General features: G+C 43.2%; 1 protein-coding gene across 2 annotated transcripts in view; it reads right to left on the reverse strand.

Annotated features, from left to right (window-relative positions):
* LOC147259108 (A-type voltage-gated potassium channel KCND2-like) overlaps positions 1 to 12,963 on the reverse strand; it is a 36,535-nt gene extending 23,572 nt beyond the window's left edge. Inside the window, exons 1-2 of one of the 2 annotated variants that reach the window (XM_086209341.1) lie at positions 12,432 to 12,963; positions 10,959 to 12,140 (exon numbers count right to left, since the gene is read on the reverse strand). In XM_086209341.1, coding sequence (XP_086065467.1) covers positions 10,959 to 12,070 — 1,112 coding nt within the window. In that variant the 5' untranslated portion in view covers positions 12,071 to 12,140; positions 12,432 to 12,963. The remainder of the gene's footprint in view (positions 1 to 10,958; positions 12,141 to 12,431) is intronic. The other variant, XM_086209343.1, reaches the window with a different exon arrangement.
* Between the last annotated feature and the right edge of the window lie 6,249 nt (positions 12,964 to 19,212).

Raw genomic sequence — 19,212 nt, forward strand, 5'->3', positions numbered from 1 at the left:
TGTGGACATACCGTTTTTTGTCATCTAGCTAACAACGTAGCTCATAGACATACATGCTGGTAAAAAAATTGGTTTAGTTGGCAGGTGGATTATTGGTTTTGTAATTTGTTGGTATATGCATCCCAAAAAAAGGCATTTTTCCATTTCCATCCGGCTTGAGTGAAACATGCAGTGGTATAATCAGAAAATAAATGATTAAAAATGGCATGTATATTACTTTTTACTAATGATGCTTTCAGTTGTTAGCAGTATTACTCGTCCGGCTAATTTTCCATCCATCCATCCATTTTCTGCTGCTTATGCTGTAGAGGCGGGGTTCACCGTTGACAGGTCGCCATTCCATCCCAAGGCCATCACATATAGACAGACAACCATTCACACTCACAGCCACACCCACGGTCAATTTAGAGTATCAATCAGCCTCGTCCCCTCTTGATGTCTTTGGACTGTTGGAGGAAGCTGGAGTACCAGAGAGAACCCACAAAAGGAGAACATGCAAACCACATACAGAAAAACCCCTTGTTGTGAGGCAGCAGTGCTAACCACTGCACCACCGTGCTGACCCACCCCCTGCTAATTTTAACAAGTTAAATCCTGTGGCAAGGTTTGGTCACTACATTAGATTCCATTTGTCATGTTTTTTGGAGTTCAGTAGAAATGTAAAGTTCCTTCACTTTCAATCATGTAAGTTGCGCTGCCCTGCAGTGAATAATCAAATACAGAAGTCAACCTTGGTGACATTTGAAGGGGGATTTGCTTGGACACATAATACAATGTCATTTCATTGTAGAAGGAAAAAGTGGGTACTCACATTTTTCTACATTCGGTGTTGATGCAGACACCTGGGAATACATTCCCACTGATTTATGATATTGGACTGTAAATCCTGCTGAAATACAGAAGACAGACACTGATATGTGCCGCCCTCCACCTGTCATGTGACTGCTCTGAATTACTGGGGTTTGGGAACAATAAAAGCATCATCGCCATTTCCATTTTCGAGGATTTATTGCTCAATACTTTTCAGCGCAGCAGTAAAGTGTTCAATTAAAGCAAGACACCGTCGGTTGTGATTTGATCAGGTGGTGTTTTTTTTGACCAACTCAACTCCAGGAACCTTTTTGACACAAAATAAACATAAAAACAATTAAGAGCTAAACTTCTTGCAAGATTTTATTGGAGTGGTTGTATTATTCTGTCCACTACCAATATACAGCAGCCTATAAAAGTAGCTGGCAGTTATCTTTACATCATGATAGATAGCCAAATATGAACCCAATATTTATCATATTCATTTGTGAAATCGCTTTCATTAGAGCGGCTGGAATGATCGGTTGAAGATGTCTGAGGGTGTGAAGGTGACATGAAATAATGGTTCTATATGAGCGCCATTACTATGCCATCAATCCAAGGAGGACGCATGGAGACAGTTAAAGAAGAAGAAAATGTTAGGACCGTGATGGTGACACTGATACACCTGTACATGAGGAATCAGTTGGAGGTGAAAGGAATATATTGCCCTGGAGCATCATGGCCTGTGTAGTTTCTGTTTGACCAAATGGCCTACATTAGGTGATATATTTAGCTATTTATAGAAGCTGGGGCATGCAGGAAACAGCTGCCATGCATCAGGGTGACAGGCTGACATCCTTCATCTCAGCAGGACCTCCCTGCCAGGCAGACAGGAGGAAGCTCTTAAAACCTAAACTGAAATGGGACAGAGCCTCTTATCATTCATACTGCATACAGAAACTAATAATCTATGGAGCCTGTGGCGAAGACTTAACAATGAAACTGGGTTAGCAGTCACTAGCATGGGAGGCTTGATTCACAGCCACACTTGTGTGCTTTACAGAGATCTGTATTCTGCCTTTACAATGACCACTCTGGAATTCATTCAAGTGGTATCAGTATTGATCATGAGGAGCTTTTATTGTGCTATCCTGGCGCTGTAAACTGGCACAAGACTCCACAGAAAACGAGACGGTTCATGAAGAGTGAAAGAGAGCTTCAAACTGACAAAAGAGGCTGAATTAATATTCATGTCCGTGCTATGAAGCGGCTCTCGTTTAGGTGTTATGAATGGGCTGTAAACCAAGTTTCAACTAATGTGTAACCATCAAAGTTTTACCACCGTCTCTGAGACTGATGACAAGCCATGCCTTCTGTTAATCGCTCACATAAAGTCTACATTGAGTTCAAACAAGCTCTCAGGATACAAGACAGTGACTGGTGTTAGCATTGCACACTTTAGTACAATGAGAGTGTGTCACCATGAAATTAATCTCTATAAACAGCTTACGAATGCAGAATCTGACAGCATAATACGCCTGGAAGGATTGTTGTCCTGTTAAGTGTTGAATCACACTTGAGCAGGTAACATGGAGAGCAAAAAGAATTGCGGAACACATTGGCTGTGCAAGCCCATCTGCTATTGTCTAACTATTTAGCTTTTTCTTCCCTCATGTTGTAGTTAATGTTTCGCTTCAAAAACTTTCTGTCTTAAAGCTTATCCACAGAGACAGCCAGTCGCTCCTCAGATGAGGTGTCAGACGGGCACGAGTTACATCACTCTTTGAATTCTTTTCTCTTTCGTTCCCGCAGTAGACTGATGATTGCTGTTAGCTATAATCTCTGAATCTCTGCTGATCACAGATGTTTGCTTGTTGGCTGCGGGTCGTTTTTGATGAAGAGACAAATGTCAGGGGGAGGGACACTCACACTCTTGGCTTGATAAAAGCTGGCACGATTTCAAGATATTGTGTTTGCTATGCTGTCCCATGCGCCTGAGAGTAATAATCGGTGCAAAGAGCAATCTATGCCTCCCAAAGCCCTCGGAATGATGGGTGGGACTATCATCGCCTTACTCACAAGTTCTTGCTCTTCTATCCATGCTGCAGAGCTGGTGTTTGAGGTGGAGGAGGAGCAATGACTGGGTTGGGCCTGGGGAAATTAGTTAAAACGTATGCTGTTTCAGTGTTTAAAACATGACGGAGACATTTTAAATAAAATAACGACCATTATTACATGCCAATGAGTAGTATAATGTTCAGACAGGCGTGGAGACACCAAAATTTTACAGCTCTATAATCCGAAACTTGTGCTTGTATGCTGATTAGCTCCAGAATTACACAAAGGTAACAAGAGCAAGGCCGGTGACTTGCATATGTTTAATGCTACAATTTATTACCCTGACGTTTTTTTCCCACTAATGTGACCATGAGGGGATTGCTCATACATTAATTCCTCTGTTATTTGAACGCTATATTCTCTCTCCTCGACTTGATAATTAGTTTTATGACCTTGTAGTGAAACCTTGACCATGAGAATGTAACATTTATCTTTAGAATATGTGTATAATTCAAATGAAAGCTGAAGACAAAACAATACATTTCACAGGTGGTTATTGGCCAAAATACTCCAGAGAAGACAAAAAAACAAACAAAAACAACATAAAAACAAAGGCAAATACAGAGATACTGCAGGTTTCACACAACGCAAGTGTTTCAAAAGCCATTTTTTAAACTACTTAAGAGCAGTAGAATCGTTAATAACCACTGTCTCTGATCAAATTAAAACCAGAGCTAAACATTCTTCAGTAAAATGTGCTTCCTTGCAAGTTTGTCGGGTTTTAGTTTTGATAGAGCTCGTGTTTCTCTATTAGTGAGAAATTAGACTGCATAGCAACAGGGAATGTAATTCTGTCCTTGCTTTTGTACCATGAATCAAATGATAAAGTGGTGTTTCTTAATTTTCTTACATCTTATCTTCTTGCATCTTATTTTTTTCCCCCCAATAGTGGTTGAGAGACTTTCTTCATTTACTCGGTAGGACTTAGCTGCTGTGTGTAGATGGAAATTTTGGTTATTGATGCTATCGGGCAAGGCAGCACTAAGGTACCATGGGCCCCAGGGCTGGGACTTTTTCATGGCCCCCCTCCCCCAATTGGCTCAACTGCTGTTGCATCCAACCTGCCCTCTGCAAAAACATCAGCCATGCTTCATTTGCTTTTTATTTCCAACAGATTGCACTTGTGGTTGTAGATGACTGAGGGGTGGGGGGGGGGGCATCTAGAAATGAATGGGCATCTAATTTTAGCATCTAATTATTGAAAATGCTGCAGTAAAACAATATGAAAATCCTCAGAGATACCCAGAGACTTATAGTGGAAGAATATGCTGGGGTTTATGGATAACTGAAGCTAACAATGTGATTTGATCATTTGATGCAATTTTGTAGCTTGGATGGGATTTTGCTTTGCAATGAGATTATAAAAATAATGAAGTTAAAGAAGAAGAAAGTAGTGACTTTCCCGTTTTAAACAACCGTCGTGCCGTTTCAGAGTTTACGAGGTGCACAAATGCACCACGGTCCCTTGTTTTACAGTCTGCGGTCAGCGCTTTACAAAGCAGTGTAGATATGCATTCAGTCCGTTTCTTTTCTCGAGTGGGAGAGACTGTGTCTTTAGTGTGGATATGATGTGACGATAAGGTTATAGTGCAGAGGAGGCTGGAGGCAGCGGTGTGAGACGGGTGTGTCCATGCTTGTTGGGTAGAGGGAGACAGTGTGACATCAGGGTGCACAGCTCCAAAAATAGACAAGGATTTTATTTTCCTGATTTTATTAGATGTATATAAACATCTTCTCCTTGTGAATGAATGTTTGGGCTTCCCTGCGTGGGTCTGATGATGTAGAGTTTGATGCTAAGGTTATTTTTATGCTCATCGATTTAAAGTGGAAATGTTTTTCCTGGTCAGGGAAAATCCGGTTTTGTTCAGGGGGTCCCACAAGCAGGATTAGTGACATCACATTTATTTGGATGCTAATCCTGGTCCAAAATTCAGCATGTCAAGATTTCCTTACAGTGATGTAGGAGACATCTTGTGTTCTGCGATTAATTGTGAAATGAGAAATATATGCATATTCATATTTTCATTTTTACTTTGTAATGAAGGAGAGGGGAGTGGGTGGCATTTTAAGGATTTCAATGAGGCAATTATATGTTTTTTTCTGCAAAAACCATGTTAGATACACAGGATAATATTAATTAGTGTGTGCTTCTATATGTGTGTGTGTGGTGTGTGTGGGGAGGTATTAGATGATGGGCAAATCATTTGGTGGTAATGAAATGTACTAAGAAAGAGATTAATGATGAATTCACCTCATAAAACTTCTTCTACATGATGCTGCTATTGACAGTAAGACATATTGGTTCCAGCACTGGTGATTCAGGCGCTGGCATTAGTTGGTGTCAGTGGTGTCACTCATCCAGAATAGGAGCTCCAACCTCTCCTGAAATAGTTGCCGTGTCAATTGATTTACAGGCTTGACAATCACAAAATCTTGTATATCTTTTGAGGAACACATTTCTCCTGATCCCGACATAATTGCACCAATCTAAGACACTGGGGTTGAGTTGAAACTAAAGAGAATCCACTTGCAATTCTGTTGTATATTTCAACAAAGTGATGAGGAGGCATTATGTGTGTCTGCATACCAACCAATCTCCATGACCAGACACGCCATTTTCATCTGTATGCAAATGTTGAGTATGTAAATAAGCCACGCAGCACAAGAGGAGGACATAGATTTGGGGATTGGATTTATCATTTGTACTATTTGATCCACTGATCTCTTGGCATACACTTTACATCCAGTATCTTTTATAACATATCAACTTTCTAGATGGAACATGGCCGGCAATATTTCCTCATTTCATTCACTCACTGGCGCTGGGTCAGGGTTTCTAGCTGTTAAATTGAATGGAAGCGGAGCCAGGCAAAGAAAAGGCTCTCTAACAACAATGAAATTGAGGTGATGTGTTTTCTCAGATATCTTCTTATTTCCTAATGCAGTAATGCTGCATACCCTCTGACTAACTTTAATCTTGTTCCAGAAAATTCCATTAATCTTTTGACGTTGCTTACAATACAAAGAAGAGGATGAAAATGCTGAGCGGTGGAGAAAAACACTGATGCCATATTTTACATCCTCACACCACGTTACCCAAACCCAAATGCTGAACATGATCGTCTATTTCCCTGTTTTATGCAGTGCATTCAAAGTGAAGTAATGAGCCCCCCGCCCCCACCCCCGCCCCCACCCCCATCCATGGCATGAGTGTTACTGATGCTGCCTCGACGACGGGGGTTGTCAAAGAAATCGAATCAAATGGAAGGACAACCATTTTGTCCTTGCCATATAGATTATTTATCAATCTGACCATCCGCAGTGACGCATGCCTGCTTTTAGAGTCAGCTCACACACACAGTATACCACATGAACCTACCAGCTGGCCATAATCTGTTTTTCAGTTCAGGCTTGACTGACCACAAATACTTTTTTTTTTTTGACATTGTATTCAATAGAAAATAATAATATACTATTAATATGTAATATCAGGTGCAAATGAAAATCCTTGACGTTTCTACTCATAAAACTACATCAATATGGCGTAGTAAATCTGTAAAATATGAACGACGATAAAGAATTCAGCTCTACCTCCCTTTTAAATCTCAGATCTGCCACACTTGAACTGTACGTGATTTAAAAAAAAAGAGGATGAAGAAAAAGCAGGCCCTGTGTATGTTCAATTCCGCAAAAAAAAGACCGTCACCTCCCCCCCCACACACACACCCCCACAGATGCCGTCTTTCACAATAATCTTAATCTCCCCTGAAGAGGGCTGCCGGTTCCCGCCCCTCACTCTCACTCCTCCATTTCACAGTGATTTGCAGAAAGGAGCTTGCACAGAACACATTTCCCTGCCAGGTTCCCCTCATTAAGTCACCTGTCACTTCAGGACCATTATACCAGCCTCGTATTAGCATCACCTCTCCTCCCCAATAAAGAACCTGAAGGGGCACTGTGTGGCTACAGGCTAATGGCAGCCTACACACCTCACATCAGCCGCTTCTGCTCTACACAGTAATACATCACATTGCTTCTAATGGATTGCTGATTTTCATAATGTGCATAACATACACAATGCCAAGTGGTGTAATGTATTCTACTGAAGACAAAAATTACACCCATTGCAGTACATCATCAAACACACCAAATGTTCTCACTGACTGTAGAGCTCATTTAGAAGAAAAAAAAAAGAGAAGAAGAAGAGTGAAATCCACTGCATTGCCTGCCAGGGGCACGGTAACTTATCTAACCACATGAGTACTATATCATCAAGAATGCATTTGTTATCTCTTGGCTACAGATACAGTTAAACGCCCTCCAGATTGTTCCTGTACATTTCAATTATATTTGACATGCAGAGAAGGGTTTGGACTTCAAAAAGCTGCATCGCAGCGACCCGTGAAGTTGACGCTTTGCATGTAGGCTTTGATTGCCATGGGGTTGAGGTGTCAAACTGGCAAGCATGATAATGGTTATACTTCGGGTGGTTTATGGGCCCTACAGTGACCCTCGTGTCTGTTAACCTTGCCTTCTCTGTCCTATAAATCCTTTCCTGAGAGCTTTATAGGGCTCACTTGTCAAGCCTTTCCAGTCGTATCTGGTGGGTGGAGCTGTAGCACAGACAAATGACATGATGATAAATTACGTTGAGTGACTGCAATGTAAGTTTGTTGCACCGTAGGACAATGCACTCACGTCACAGCAAATCAGGAATTAGAACGATCACTCCTCTCTGTGTTTTCTGGAGGCTGCAAGAAGTCTACTGACATCAGGACTTGAGGCAAAGTGTTTGTTTAAAAAAAGAGAGTGTTTGCATCAGAGGTTAGGGCATCTAATGTCTATTAAAGGTGATGTCTGTTTGTGTCCAGAGTGTGTGCCTCGATGCCCGGCTAAAGCCTGTCTTCCCCACTCCTCTTCCCTTGTGGGTTGCGCTTGATTTCCGCTGTTTTCACAGCTGCTCTCAGCAGTGCACTCCATTACACCTTAAATCACTTAAAAGATCTGAAGCACCAAAAACTCCCTCTGCAGCTAATTCACCCTGACTGTGTGGATCATCCAGAGAAAACAAGAGCCGGCAAACACTGCAACATCTGATTCCCGCCACATAAAGGGCAATGCTATCTTTATATGGGAATCTATTTCTGCCTTGAATGCTACCAAGTCACAAATTATATTTAGAGCTTTGGTGTACTTTTCAAACATGTCAAAGAAGACAACCCCATAGATACAAATCTCCTATTTTACACCCAATCACCCCATTTTTGAAGATCTTGGCAGGAGCATTGTGTCAGAGGAAGATTCCTCTTTGTTGGTTATCCGAGAGCAGCCGCAGAGATTAGGCTCAATAAAAAAGGAGGGATAAGTGGGTGTTGTCCTGTGTTTGGTGGCACAGCGCAGTAGACACACAGAGACATGACATGCAGCTGCACACTGCTATTGATTCTCCATTGGTCTCCAGGCACCCTTCCTTTTCATTCAGGCTGCCTGCCAAGTGCCTCTGAACAGGAACCCCTGCTCCCCCAATGTCTGCACGTCTGCTTAAGCACAATCAATGGGCCATCAGCAGGGGAGAGAATGCACACCACTGTCTTTACTTCAACTGTGTGTGAGTCAGGGAAATTGAAAATATATGTAGTGGAAAGGCATCATGATACCATGCAGGCATAGAGCGTCACTGACTATCAGAAGGAAATCAGATGCTTTCTAAGGCTCCAAATGGTGGTTCCAGTCAGTGGCGCCCCTGCTGGTCTGTAAAGAGCTTATTTGCCAGTGAATGCAAAGACTCTCCCATTCATATCAGACTTAAATAACTATTTGCTAGATGTGGATCAATTTTTCTGCACGCTGAGCTCTGAAACAAACAATCAGAATAAGTCATCTCCTCTGATCAGATAAGCATTTGAAGCTGACTGGAGGAGAATATATCAACATTTGTCTCACCTGAGTGTTTTCACCAGATAATGACAACCACAGTGCAGCTCCACAACAGGATTTCTTGAGATATGTCTTTAAAAACACACCTCATGAGAAATGAGCAGACTTTGTCTCTCAATGTGGTGGGGGGGGGGGGGGTTCAGTCCTCTCCTCCGGTGGTCCACTATGCAGCATTCTGCACCACTGCAAGGCTTCAGTTCAGTGCAAATCTGTCAGCCCGGCTGTCACGGCTCACAATAGAGTGACACAAACGTCCCCATTACAGAGGACATTTCAGTTTTGTTCTCGCATGGCGGAATATCTTTTTCCAATCCATCTTAAACAACACAAAGGGATTCTGAGATGAATGCAGCAATATCTTTGTTGCTCCCAAAAGATAAACACTCTCCCACACACAACATCTGTACTTTATATCTGAATGCAAAGCAGAGCCGCTGCAGCAGTACGTCTGAGGTGGCAGCTCCCATCACCGGATCGTGCATATCACTAATTATGCTCTCATTTGTCATTTTGTGGCTGAGTGGTAGTTCGACTGGTATTGACTGAGTACCGGGGAAGCTTTCTGTGCCATTAAGAAAACAAGATATCTACTAGTCCCTCAGCCTGAGCGCAGTTAGTGTAGTGAGCCAGTCTTCTTAATAATACGAGCAGGAATATTAATAATAGATATGTTGTCTACAGATGAAAAGTACAGCCGTGTGTCCAGGTGCTGCATCAATGCAGACGAAACACAAACGGCATCGATATCAAACACATGAAAGACGCAATTCAGGCTGTTTCATAATGCATGAAGATTGTTAAATTAGGAGCACTGCAAATAAGTTTTAAAAATTATGCCTCACACCTCTCAGTCAGGAAGTTGAGATGGAGTGCACGCAGCCCCGGGCAATTTATTTGGGAATATTTGAACTGTGATGCTTTGACTTTGAAATTAAACTATTTCAAAAGGACCTCATTCCAATTTCATCAATGGTGGAAAAAAAGGAGGGCTTAAAAGAGGGGGAGGGGGTGGCTGTTCAATCTCGTGCGTGCTGCAGTTAGAAGAAGAAGAAGCAACCGGGATATTTTTATACACACATTAAGAACGGTCTGATTGTTTCCCGCCGTATAACTTGTAATCACGCTCCAGGCTGCCAAACGCCACGTTCACTTTATTATTTCGAGGAGATAAAAGCCAGATGGCAGCCTGTCGGATCACTGGCACAACTTTTCAGCACCTTGGAGAGCGCGCCGCACCCACAATACCGAGCGAGCCGGATGGTAATAATAACAATAATAGTAATAACCCACGCCGAGCGACTGAGCGCCTGAGTGCGCTCATCAATACAAATTAATTTGATGTAATCATCTTAACCGCGTTTAATTATTTTATGCTTCATCAGCACATAGCGAGGCTGACGTTGTTCCTGAGCATTAAATTAGCAGTCAAATATTTACTGTACCCTGCTGTGTGTGTGTGTGTGTGTGTGTGTGTGTGTGTGTGTGTGTGTGCGTGTGTGTGTGCGCGCGCGCGCTTAACTACTTTAGCTCAAGCACCGCACTACTGCTTCAGTTTGGTCTGTAAATGCGGCACGGATAATCACCATCATTTCACCGTTTGTACGCCTTGATGTATTTGGTCTTTAGATCTAATATAGTCTTTAAAGTACCCCCCCCCCAACACACACACACACACACACACACACACACACACACACACCCGTCCCCTGATTGGCTAGATTGTTTGTGTTCACCTTTCTATAACGGCGCAGAAGTGAGGGATGAGATAAGGGCTGCTTGTGAAGTGCGGGCTCATTGATAGGCAGTGAATGCAGCACAGAAGCTTCTCCAGCAAAGCCTGTGATTGGTCGAGCGGCCCCCGGCGCTCGGGGCGGCTAATATTCCCTACAAATGCACACCTGTGGCCGCAGCACAAAGGTTCAAACACGGGCTGGAAATCTGTCCTGATTAGGCTCCCGTGTCGCTTAATAATTTAGTTTTACCTCCAGATACAGCTTTTAAAAAACTAATCTCATATTTGCTCCTGTTCGAGATAACACACCGTATACGCCAAAAAAGGCAGGCAGTGATAACAAGCTTGAACGATTTTATGAACGTATGCAGCCACCTACCCAAGTGTTGTCATGGTGACAATGGTGTACCAAAACGCTGCAGGGATACTGGTGAACTTGCTGGCTGAGGAGCCTTTCTCTGCATAAAACATGACCGTTGCAAAGATAATGATGGCCATGGTGAGGGAGAATAGTAGGAAGCCCAGCTCGGAGGCGCAGCTCTTCAAGGTGTAGCCCAGGATGCGCAACCCCGCGGAGTGTCGGGAGAACTTGAAAATCCGAAAGACCCGGAAGACTCTGAGCGTGACGAACGCGCCGCTCACCTGGTCATTGTCCGTCATGACCAGGCCGATGTAGTAAGGCATGATAGCGACCACGTCAATGACGCTCATCACACTTTTCATGAACTTGTACCTGCTGGGAGCTGCGATTAAACGGAGGAGATACTCAACCGTGAATATCATGACGCACGCAGTGTCTAAACAAAAGAAGGCCAGCGCGTAACGGTCTCCACAGGAAACCTCCTTCGACCTGTTGGGCAAAGTCCCACACGGCACCGTCTCCACCACGTTGGCCATCACCGATATGGCAATGAAGAAGCCTGTGACATAGTAGAAGACCAGCGCCAAGGTGCTGGTGTGAGGGTTTTCAAAAGCCCGCCACAGGTACTCCCGGAACGTCAGGTTCACCGGCGTGACGTCATTGTTCATGTCCATCTCCTCATCGTCTTGAAGTCTCTCCGCATTTTCGCGCCTCCGGTCTTTGTATTCCTCATAACAGCAGTCCCCAATAATCTCGGGGATTATACCAAAAAAAGCAAGCTCCTCGTCGTACGCAGATATGCATTCTTGGCGCGGATAGTGTAGTTTCCCCGTGCGGTAAAAATTGAGGATATGTCTAAAGATGTCAGGGTCGCGGTCGAAAAAGTACTCGTTCGTTTCTTCGTGGAAAAAGAAATCTTTCTCCGTGCTCCCCAGCAAAGTGTCCGGGTACCTCTCCAAAGTGGTTCGCCACGTTTGAAACTTGGTGCCACTCACGTTGAGGATGATGAGTCCGTCCTGGGCTTTCCTCTTGTCCTGGGGAGGGATGGGCATCGGGGTGCTCGCCACGGGCATCCATCCTATGGCCGCCGCTCGGGCGAATGGGAGCCATGCCGCTACACCTGCTGCCATGCTGACCTATAATGTTTAATACGACCCTGCTCCGGTTATCACAGTGCTACGGCTCGGGGATGAATTGCATCTGCAGGAGGAACAGCAGAGACACGAGTGGTTACGCTTGTGGCTCACCTCGGCTCAAGAGGATGTGATAAGAAAACACACAAAAGCCTTTTACTTAGACTGATACTGCGCATAGCCCTGTTGAGTCTCACTCTCCAGCCTCATCCAGTGTAACTGTTCAGTTACGGGAGACCAATTTGCGGCAGAAATGTATTTGGGAAATCGTCGCCAATCAGCAAGAATTTTTTTTTCCTTTTTATTTTCTCCTTTCTTTCTTTCACTGAATATCTAAGTGAAAAAGAAAACCACCTACCTTAGGGAAGGCTGCTCTTTAAACTGCCTCCACGGGGAGTTAATAAAATACCAATCCTCGGAAGAGACTACTTGCGATTCCGCCACCCATCTATCTGTCACTGCAGCCAGACGACGGAGGGGAAAAAAACCGTACAGTAACGTCGCATCAACAAGTTAAACAATTCAGCTTCTCGGCATAACATTCATCCAAGCGCGCTATTTTCCTCCTCTCTTCATACCATCCGCAAGGCGACGGTGCTCATGCGTTTTTTTCCCTGCCGTTGCAGCTACTCCTCAATAAACTCCTGTTCCTCTCGTCTACTGCAAGACCACCCTCCCCCCTCCTCACCACCGAGCCGCGACTGTGGAGAGAGGAGAGAGAAAATCATATGCAGAGAGAGGAGTGGTCCTATCTGCACCCAGAAATTCCTCTGCTGCCTCGCTGTAAGGGGAACTAATCATTGTGTGACGGTTGTCAAAGTAGGCGGCATCTCCAAAACCTCAAGTTAAAGCTAGTGTGCGTGTGTGTGTGTGTGTGTGTGTGTGTGTGTATCCTCTACACACCGCAAAGCCTCATCATTACCCCAACTGGCTATACCTAAACTATAATATTACACCTAAATAAAATATAACACGGTTTATTGTGGCACATAACTGGTTTTCCGTGTGTAGCTATTGTGTAAATGATAGTTTTAGACTCGTGTTTTGTTTGGAAGAGAAAATAATACGATTTTCTGATCTGTTATAAATCATGGTCAATATTCATTCTTGAACTGCATCGTTTATTTATGCTGTTCAACAGGCTTACGCTGCTTAAAAGGTCAGCATCATCGGGCTACGCTGCTCTAGTGACATTTTCCAAAATAACCATAATCAATGAAATGTCTCTTGTGTTCCATAACACAAACCTGGCATCTCTCGGGGGGCTTGAGACAGCTGCGCGCACTACTAAGCATGTGTTGCACCGTGGACCATATTTGGCTGCAGACTCGTGCATCAGGACACGAGAGGCGGCTGAGGTGTAGCCTACGTCCCTGCTGTGCCTTGTGCTCCATCAAGAGTTTTAGCCATTTTTTTGGTTGTTTTTCAGCACCATGGACAGCTTCCGAGCTTCTTTGCAGACATCAGTTTCTTGTGCTTAAGTGTGCGTGCAGTTTACAGCGCCTGGCATACATTGTCGTCAGTTATAGATCTCCAGACTCAGCTGAGCACTCAGGGGTTCAGAGTCATGCTTAAGTACACACAGCTGCTGAGCTTCTAGAAAATGGATGGTCTCTCTGACCATTAACCCAGACTCGCAGCCCCAAACCAAAATGAGGTGTAGATTCTTCCTCTTTGGAAATGCTTTGCAGCTGTTGCTCTTATCCAAAGCTCTGTAATTTGCAACAAGTGAAAAGCAAGGGGGCTCAGTGTCTTGCCCAGGGACAGTTTGACATGATAAGTGGGCTCTGATGGACACGTTACATGTTGCACCATTCAGACCCGAGGCCTTTTGTTTTCCTGCTCTTCAGCCATTGCACTTCACTCAGCCTCTGGTCCCCTTTGGCACAACGCCTAGTTTTGTAGGATGAATGCACAGGACAGTCAGTCGTCCCATTAGTGTATGCTGAGCATGTCGGAGCACACCCTGTGTTCAGTTTGAGCAGTCAGGCCCAGGGGCTATGTATTCATTAAGGCATTTAAATATTCCAGCGGTTGCCAAATGACACCAAACACAGGCGTCCCAGTGGGGCTGGAAGCCAGACGAGCTGCAAGATTGTCACAGCAGCACAGATCGCCATAGTGTTTTCATTTAAACAGGGTTATGTATGGCCTACTTTAAGTGAGGTGTTGTAGTCAAAAAAAATCTCTGCCTGGCTGATAATTTAAACTTTCTATAAAATCAGAGTATGAAGAAGTAGTCCTCCACTCACCAGCCAACAAACTTTGGCTGGCTAATCTTCTCAGTAAGTGCAACCACAGTTCAATCAATAAAGTTTTTTTTTTTTAATTTATAGAATTGAGAGCATTTTTAAGATTTTGTGTAAGGATGCAGCAATCGATCGCTTTCGTAATCTTGTATTTTATCATTTGATCGAGTAGGCAAACAAGCCATGTCCCTGTAGCTAACATAGCAAATGAGCTTAGCTTGAGGAATTTAAGCATGAATTTTGCAACATGTGCCCTAATAAACATAAATCTGGTGCTGCATCACTTATTGATCCATAATGGCTACGTGTCTATTTTCAACTGCAGCGGAAAAAGCTGCTAGCGTTTAGCTTCAGCTAACGTTAGCTTGTGGCAGAAACCCAATCAGTTAAAAGCTTTGCTACTGAAAAGCTGTTTTTGAATCGCTAAACACTGATGCTGCTACCATGATACTGAAACATGCAATGACAAAGCCTGCTGGTGTACACACAAACCGCACTTGTTACGGCTGATGTTATACACACACACACACACACACACACACACACACACACACACACACCGTCTCCAGTTTACACACCTACCAATGTTAAACACACACTGATCTTTAGTCTGCAACTGTTTCGATACGTTTCACTCCTTGCTATTTCCCGTCAGCACTCACCACCACTGAAAATAAACACCACCGTGACCCCTAAGCAGTCACATGGTTTCAAACAAAACCTTGAGGTGGAGGATTTGCAGATTTTTTGTTATGAAGTTACTGAAGGGATGGTTTCAGCCCTTGTTTGATTTATGGTGAGGGAATGTTCCTGACACCATCCAAGGTGCTGACAAACTCTTAGGTACATGTCCTATTTGAAGAAGTTCCAAGGTCATTTCAGATGATTGGTGTTGACACACAGCCGTGCAGATGATTTAATTACATTGTCTGTGTGTTTATGGATTTACACTTTGGATCAAGTAATTAACATGTGTCCTTAACAAGGTTGAACAATTCATCCTGACATTTTTGTTGTGTTTTGGATCACTTCAAGGGTGATTCAGTACCGCCATTAAAGCATACATCTTAAAACACACACGCAGGCATCATTGTTTTCAGTGGCGTCCAGTAATGACATAATCACGCTTTTGTCTTGTCCTGCCAAATAGTGCTTGTTGACATTTTGAACACTTGTGAAGTGATGCTGAAGCCTTTGGGATTAGGTTGTGTAACGGGATGAAATTTGTAAACAGGTCTTTAAGTGTGCTTAGTGTTGTAATGCAGAGGCAGCCACCCAAAACAAACACACTCGCAGGCTGATAAAACTTTAGACATTCATCTAGGCGTTTACACGCAGACGTAAGCATCTTTTTGATCCATTATCCAGAAGTCTGTCCAGTGATGTAGGCTGGTGTATCCACGCTGCCTTCTGGACGCTATATTTAGGCAAGTTCAGCTCAGTGAGTGAAATGATAAAACAGATGTTTCCCCTTCAGTAGAGACGTGCCAGGGCTTGTTAGGCAAAAGAAGAGGGGCAGCCACCATTTCATTCTGGTCATCAAAAGAGAAACTTAAAATATTTGAAGCTATTGAAGTGATAACTTAAGATGAGGCAAGTGAACATAATGAAGCATCTACAATACAAATAGTTACATTAATGCCTACAAGGCCTGTAAAGACAATCAGACCAGTGCCTTTCACTGGATGGGACAGTGGTCTTGTTTAACCTCATAATAAACTCTATTTTTATGGAGCATTTCAAGGAAATGCAAAGTTCATGACAAACGATAAAAGGGTAATAAATAAAAAGCCAATAGGATGAGCAGTAAAAATCCCAGAAAGGGTTAGAGGCGAATAAAACAGGCAAATTACACATAGTTCCCTATTTCAGGTCTGGAAACACCCTGGCGTGTTTTATGACATGCTGCTAATGAAGTCATGAATCGTCCTCATGACCTCTGGTCACAAAGACATTCTGATATCCTCAGGTGAACAGCCTACAGCCACACAGCCCGTCTTCCACCACGTCATCTCTCTCAGCTGCCTCTGCCTTTCCTCGGCTCTAATGAGTTATTGACCCCCTGCGGATGTGTAAAATAGTGGAGGTCCTCTTGGTTCTTTATTGCATATGGCAGCTAGTGTATTTGTCTGCATCTCTCCGTTTCTGTGTGTGTGTGTGTGTGTGTGTGTGTGTGTGTGTGTGTGTGTGTGAGAAAGAGTATGTGTACACAAGCATGCACTCATGTGTGAAGCTATTTATATGTGTTCATGGGTTCATGTTTTCGCAATACATACTGCAGTGAAGGGAATCGCCCAGAGCGGACAGCTGATATTTGTGCTTGAGGACAGCATGGCTGGTTTTATCTCTGTTTGGATTGCTGGGATAATCTGTAATCTAACAACTGCTGTTTGTCAAAAAGCTGCAAATAGGCCATATGGGTATGTGAGGTCGACAGCGCTTGTAATGCTACTCGTCTTTCTTCGCATTAAATGCGTGTTCATGACGCTTAATAGAGACAAAGCTTGTGTAACTGCTGCCATTAAAGGCTAGCAAAACAGAAAAGCGCTACAGTATCTAGTTTTAGTTTTGTTTAAATAATTCTATCATTTATATACAGTAGCTATTATCTGAATGGGAAACGGTGCAACAGGGACAAGTGTTCCTCCCACTAGCATGTTTAATTGTTTTTCACCTTCTCACTCTGTCTGTGGGGAAAGTAGCTCTTGTCGTTTGGTGAAGAGGTGTAGAAGGGATTAAATGAGAGAGGGGGTATCTGTCACTGTGAATGGTTGCGCCTGTAGGCCTAGCTAAAGCACATAACTGCAGTGTGCGTCTGGGGCTTTGAGAACTCCTTCAATACAGTACATCACTGCACGATGAGCCATGAGTCCTTTAACTACCACTGCACAAGGGCACAGCAGCTGGAAAATGTAAAGCTTGGCCATGAAACTAAGCTGAACCATACCCTCCTTCACCTTGGCATGACAGTTCAAACTTGTTGTATTCCCACCAGCCTTGGGGCAGTGCAGAAATATACTGTTGTGTGTTTATATCTCACAGTGTGTAATTAAAACCCAAAGACAGCATGGTGCCCTGCTAGCAAACCCTCATTGAAATAGTAATTCTTTTTCAAGGACATTGCATTGTTTACCCACCACATCTGTTGAACACAATCCCCATTGCAGAGGTACTGAGCAGATGCTTTGTGAACATTTCAACACGAGGCTTTTAACGAGTTCACACTGTCTATGCAGACACAGTCCCAAATTGAAATGGAGCCTCTTTTTTTTTTTTTTTTCCAATTGTTGCAAGCGTTGTAACCTTTGTTCCAGCTGCTTCTGTGCATTGAAGTGACGGCTGAGAAAAGAGAAATTAGCCATAGTGCTCAGCTCCAGATCTGATCGGACATAAACCTGCACATTCAGAGTTCATTACCCATCATTGGTGCACATAAATTCATGACGGTTATGTTGGTGCACATGGGATTGCATCCAAGAATGAGGAAAATAAGATCTAATCTGTTTCACCACTGAAATCACATTTGTTTGGCAGATGTCAGATACAGTTTCACTGGATTTTGTTCAAAATCTCATTGGCATTTCAGATGATTGATACTTAAATCTCACCGGCTTTAATACTGTTGGCTCTGATTCAGACATTTAATCTATTTTTTGGATGTGCTCTCTCTTGTGTCTTTTTGAGATGACCCTATACTGAGGTGACATTTCATAAATATCCACAAGTTCACTTAATCAGTGTTTTCGCCACACTCGCCGAACTTCTCTCTAATCCATTAAGATATATACGCGTGTTTTTAGTCATTCTGCTCTTCTCTGGAGGGACTTGTCACGGACTGCTACGCAAGGAGAAACTCTAATTCCTAGATGACTGTTATTACAAGTGACTGGGACTGAGGCAAGGGTCAGGAGGGGATTGGACTCTGTGGTAGCGTTGTTTGTGTGGGCATTGACAGTGTGGGCTTCTCATGACGTCATTTGTCAGGAATTGGCATTGGCTGGTCTGACCGGTGACATTTGCTTTCCCACCATGTGGCCCCTGTACTTTGAGGCCAGATGGCAGATGATTCCTCCAAAGCAGACGACACACAAACAGTGTATATATGCACGCACGCACGCACACACGCATATAGGTGAATGCTGACAGAGAATTTTTGCTTCACTCAGCAGAGGGAGAGGGGCAAAGCAACAGATCGATTTGTCACCAAAAAATAATTTATAAAGTCCTGATAGCATGCCAGAAAGTAAACTTGGGGAAAAGTGGATGTATTATGATTGGAGCCGGGTGGATCAATGCTTTCTTCTCTCTGTGAGGCCCAGCTTGTTTGTTCAGGGAGAAGTATTATCACAATCATTTTCAACCTCCCTTTTATCTGACTGCAAAATTTGTTTCTCTTCTGCTGTCTGTCTGGTGCCCTCTGCATCCATGCTTTTATTCCATATGAAGGAATCGGCAGTCATCTGTGAGTCGTATACAGTGGAACAACACTGAGGATGAATTTGTCATTGAACTAAATATCTTGTGATGTAGTTCAGAAGCCCTGGGAGGCAATTGTTGAAAACATGAAACTTTGAGGGGTAAGCAAAACACATTTTATTATTGCAAACACAATACAAAACATACATCATATAAAAAAACAACAACAACAACATCATACAGGAGAGTATTTACTGTTCGGTTGCAAGGAGGGTGGTCAGTAAAAATTGATTAGAGTGTCCATAACAGCAGTCACATAAAATACATAAAATAAAAATATGTCACATTGTCAGGGGGGTGAAGCAGATAACTTCTTAACAACTTTTGAAAACATGAACAGACTTTGCCACTCTAATACTGGATTAGATTGGTTTTTAGAAAGAGGCTAAGGTTAGATGATCTGATTGGTCTAGA

This window comes from Aulostomus chinensis, chromosome 7 (assembly GCF_037954235.1).
Source record: "Aulostomus chinensis isolate RoL2024-O1b breed Wild chromosome 7, RoL_Achi_v1.0, whole genome shotgun sequence".
Lineage (NCBI taxonomy): Eukaryota > Metazoa > Chordata > Actinopteri > Syngnathiformes > Aulostomidae > Aulostomus > Aulostomus chinensis.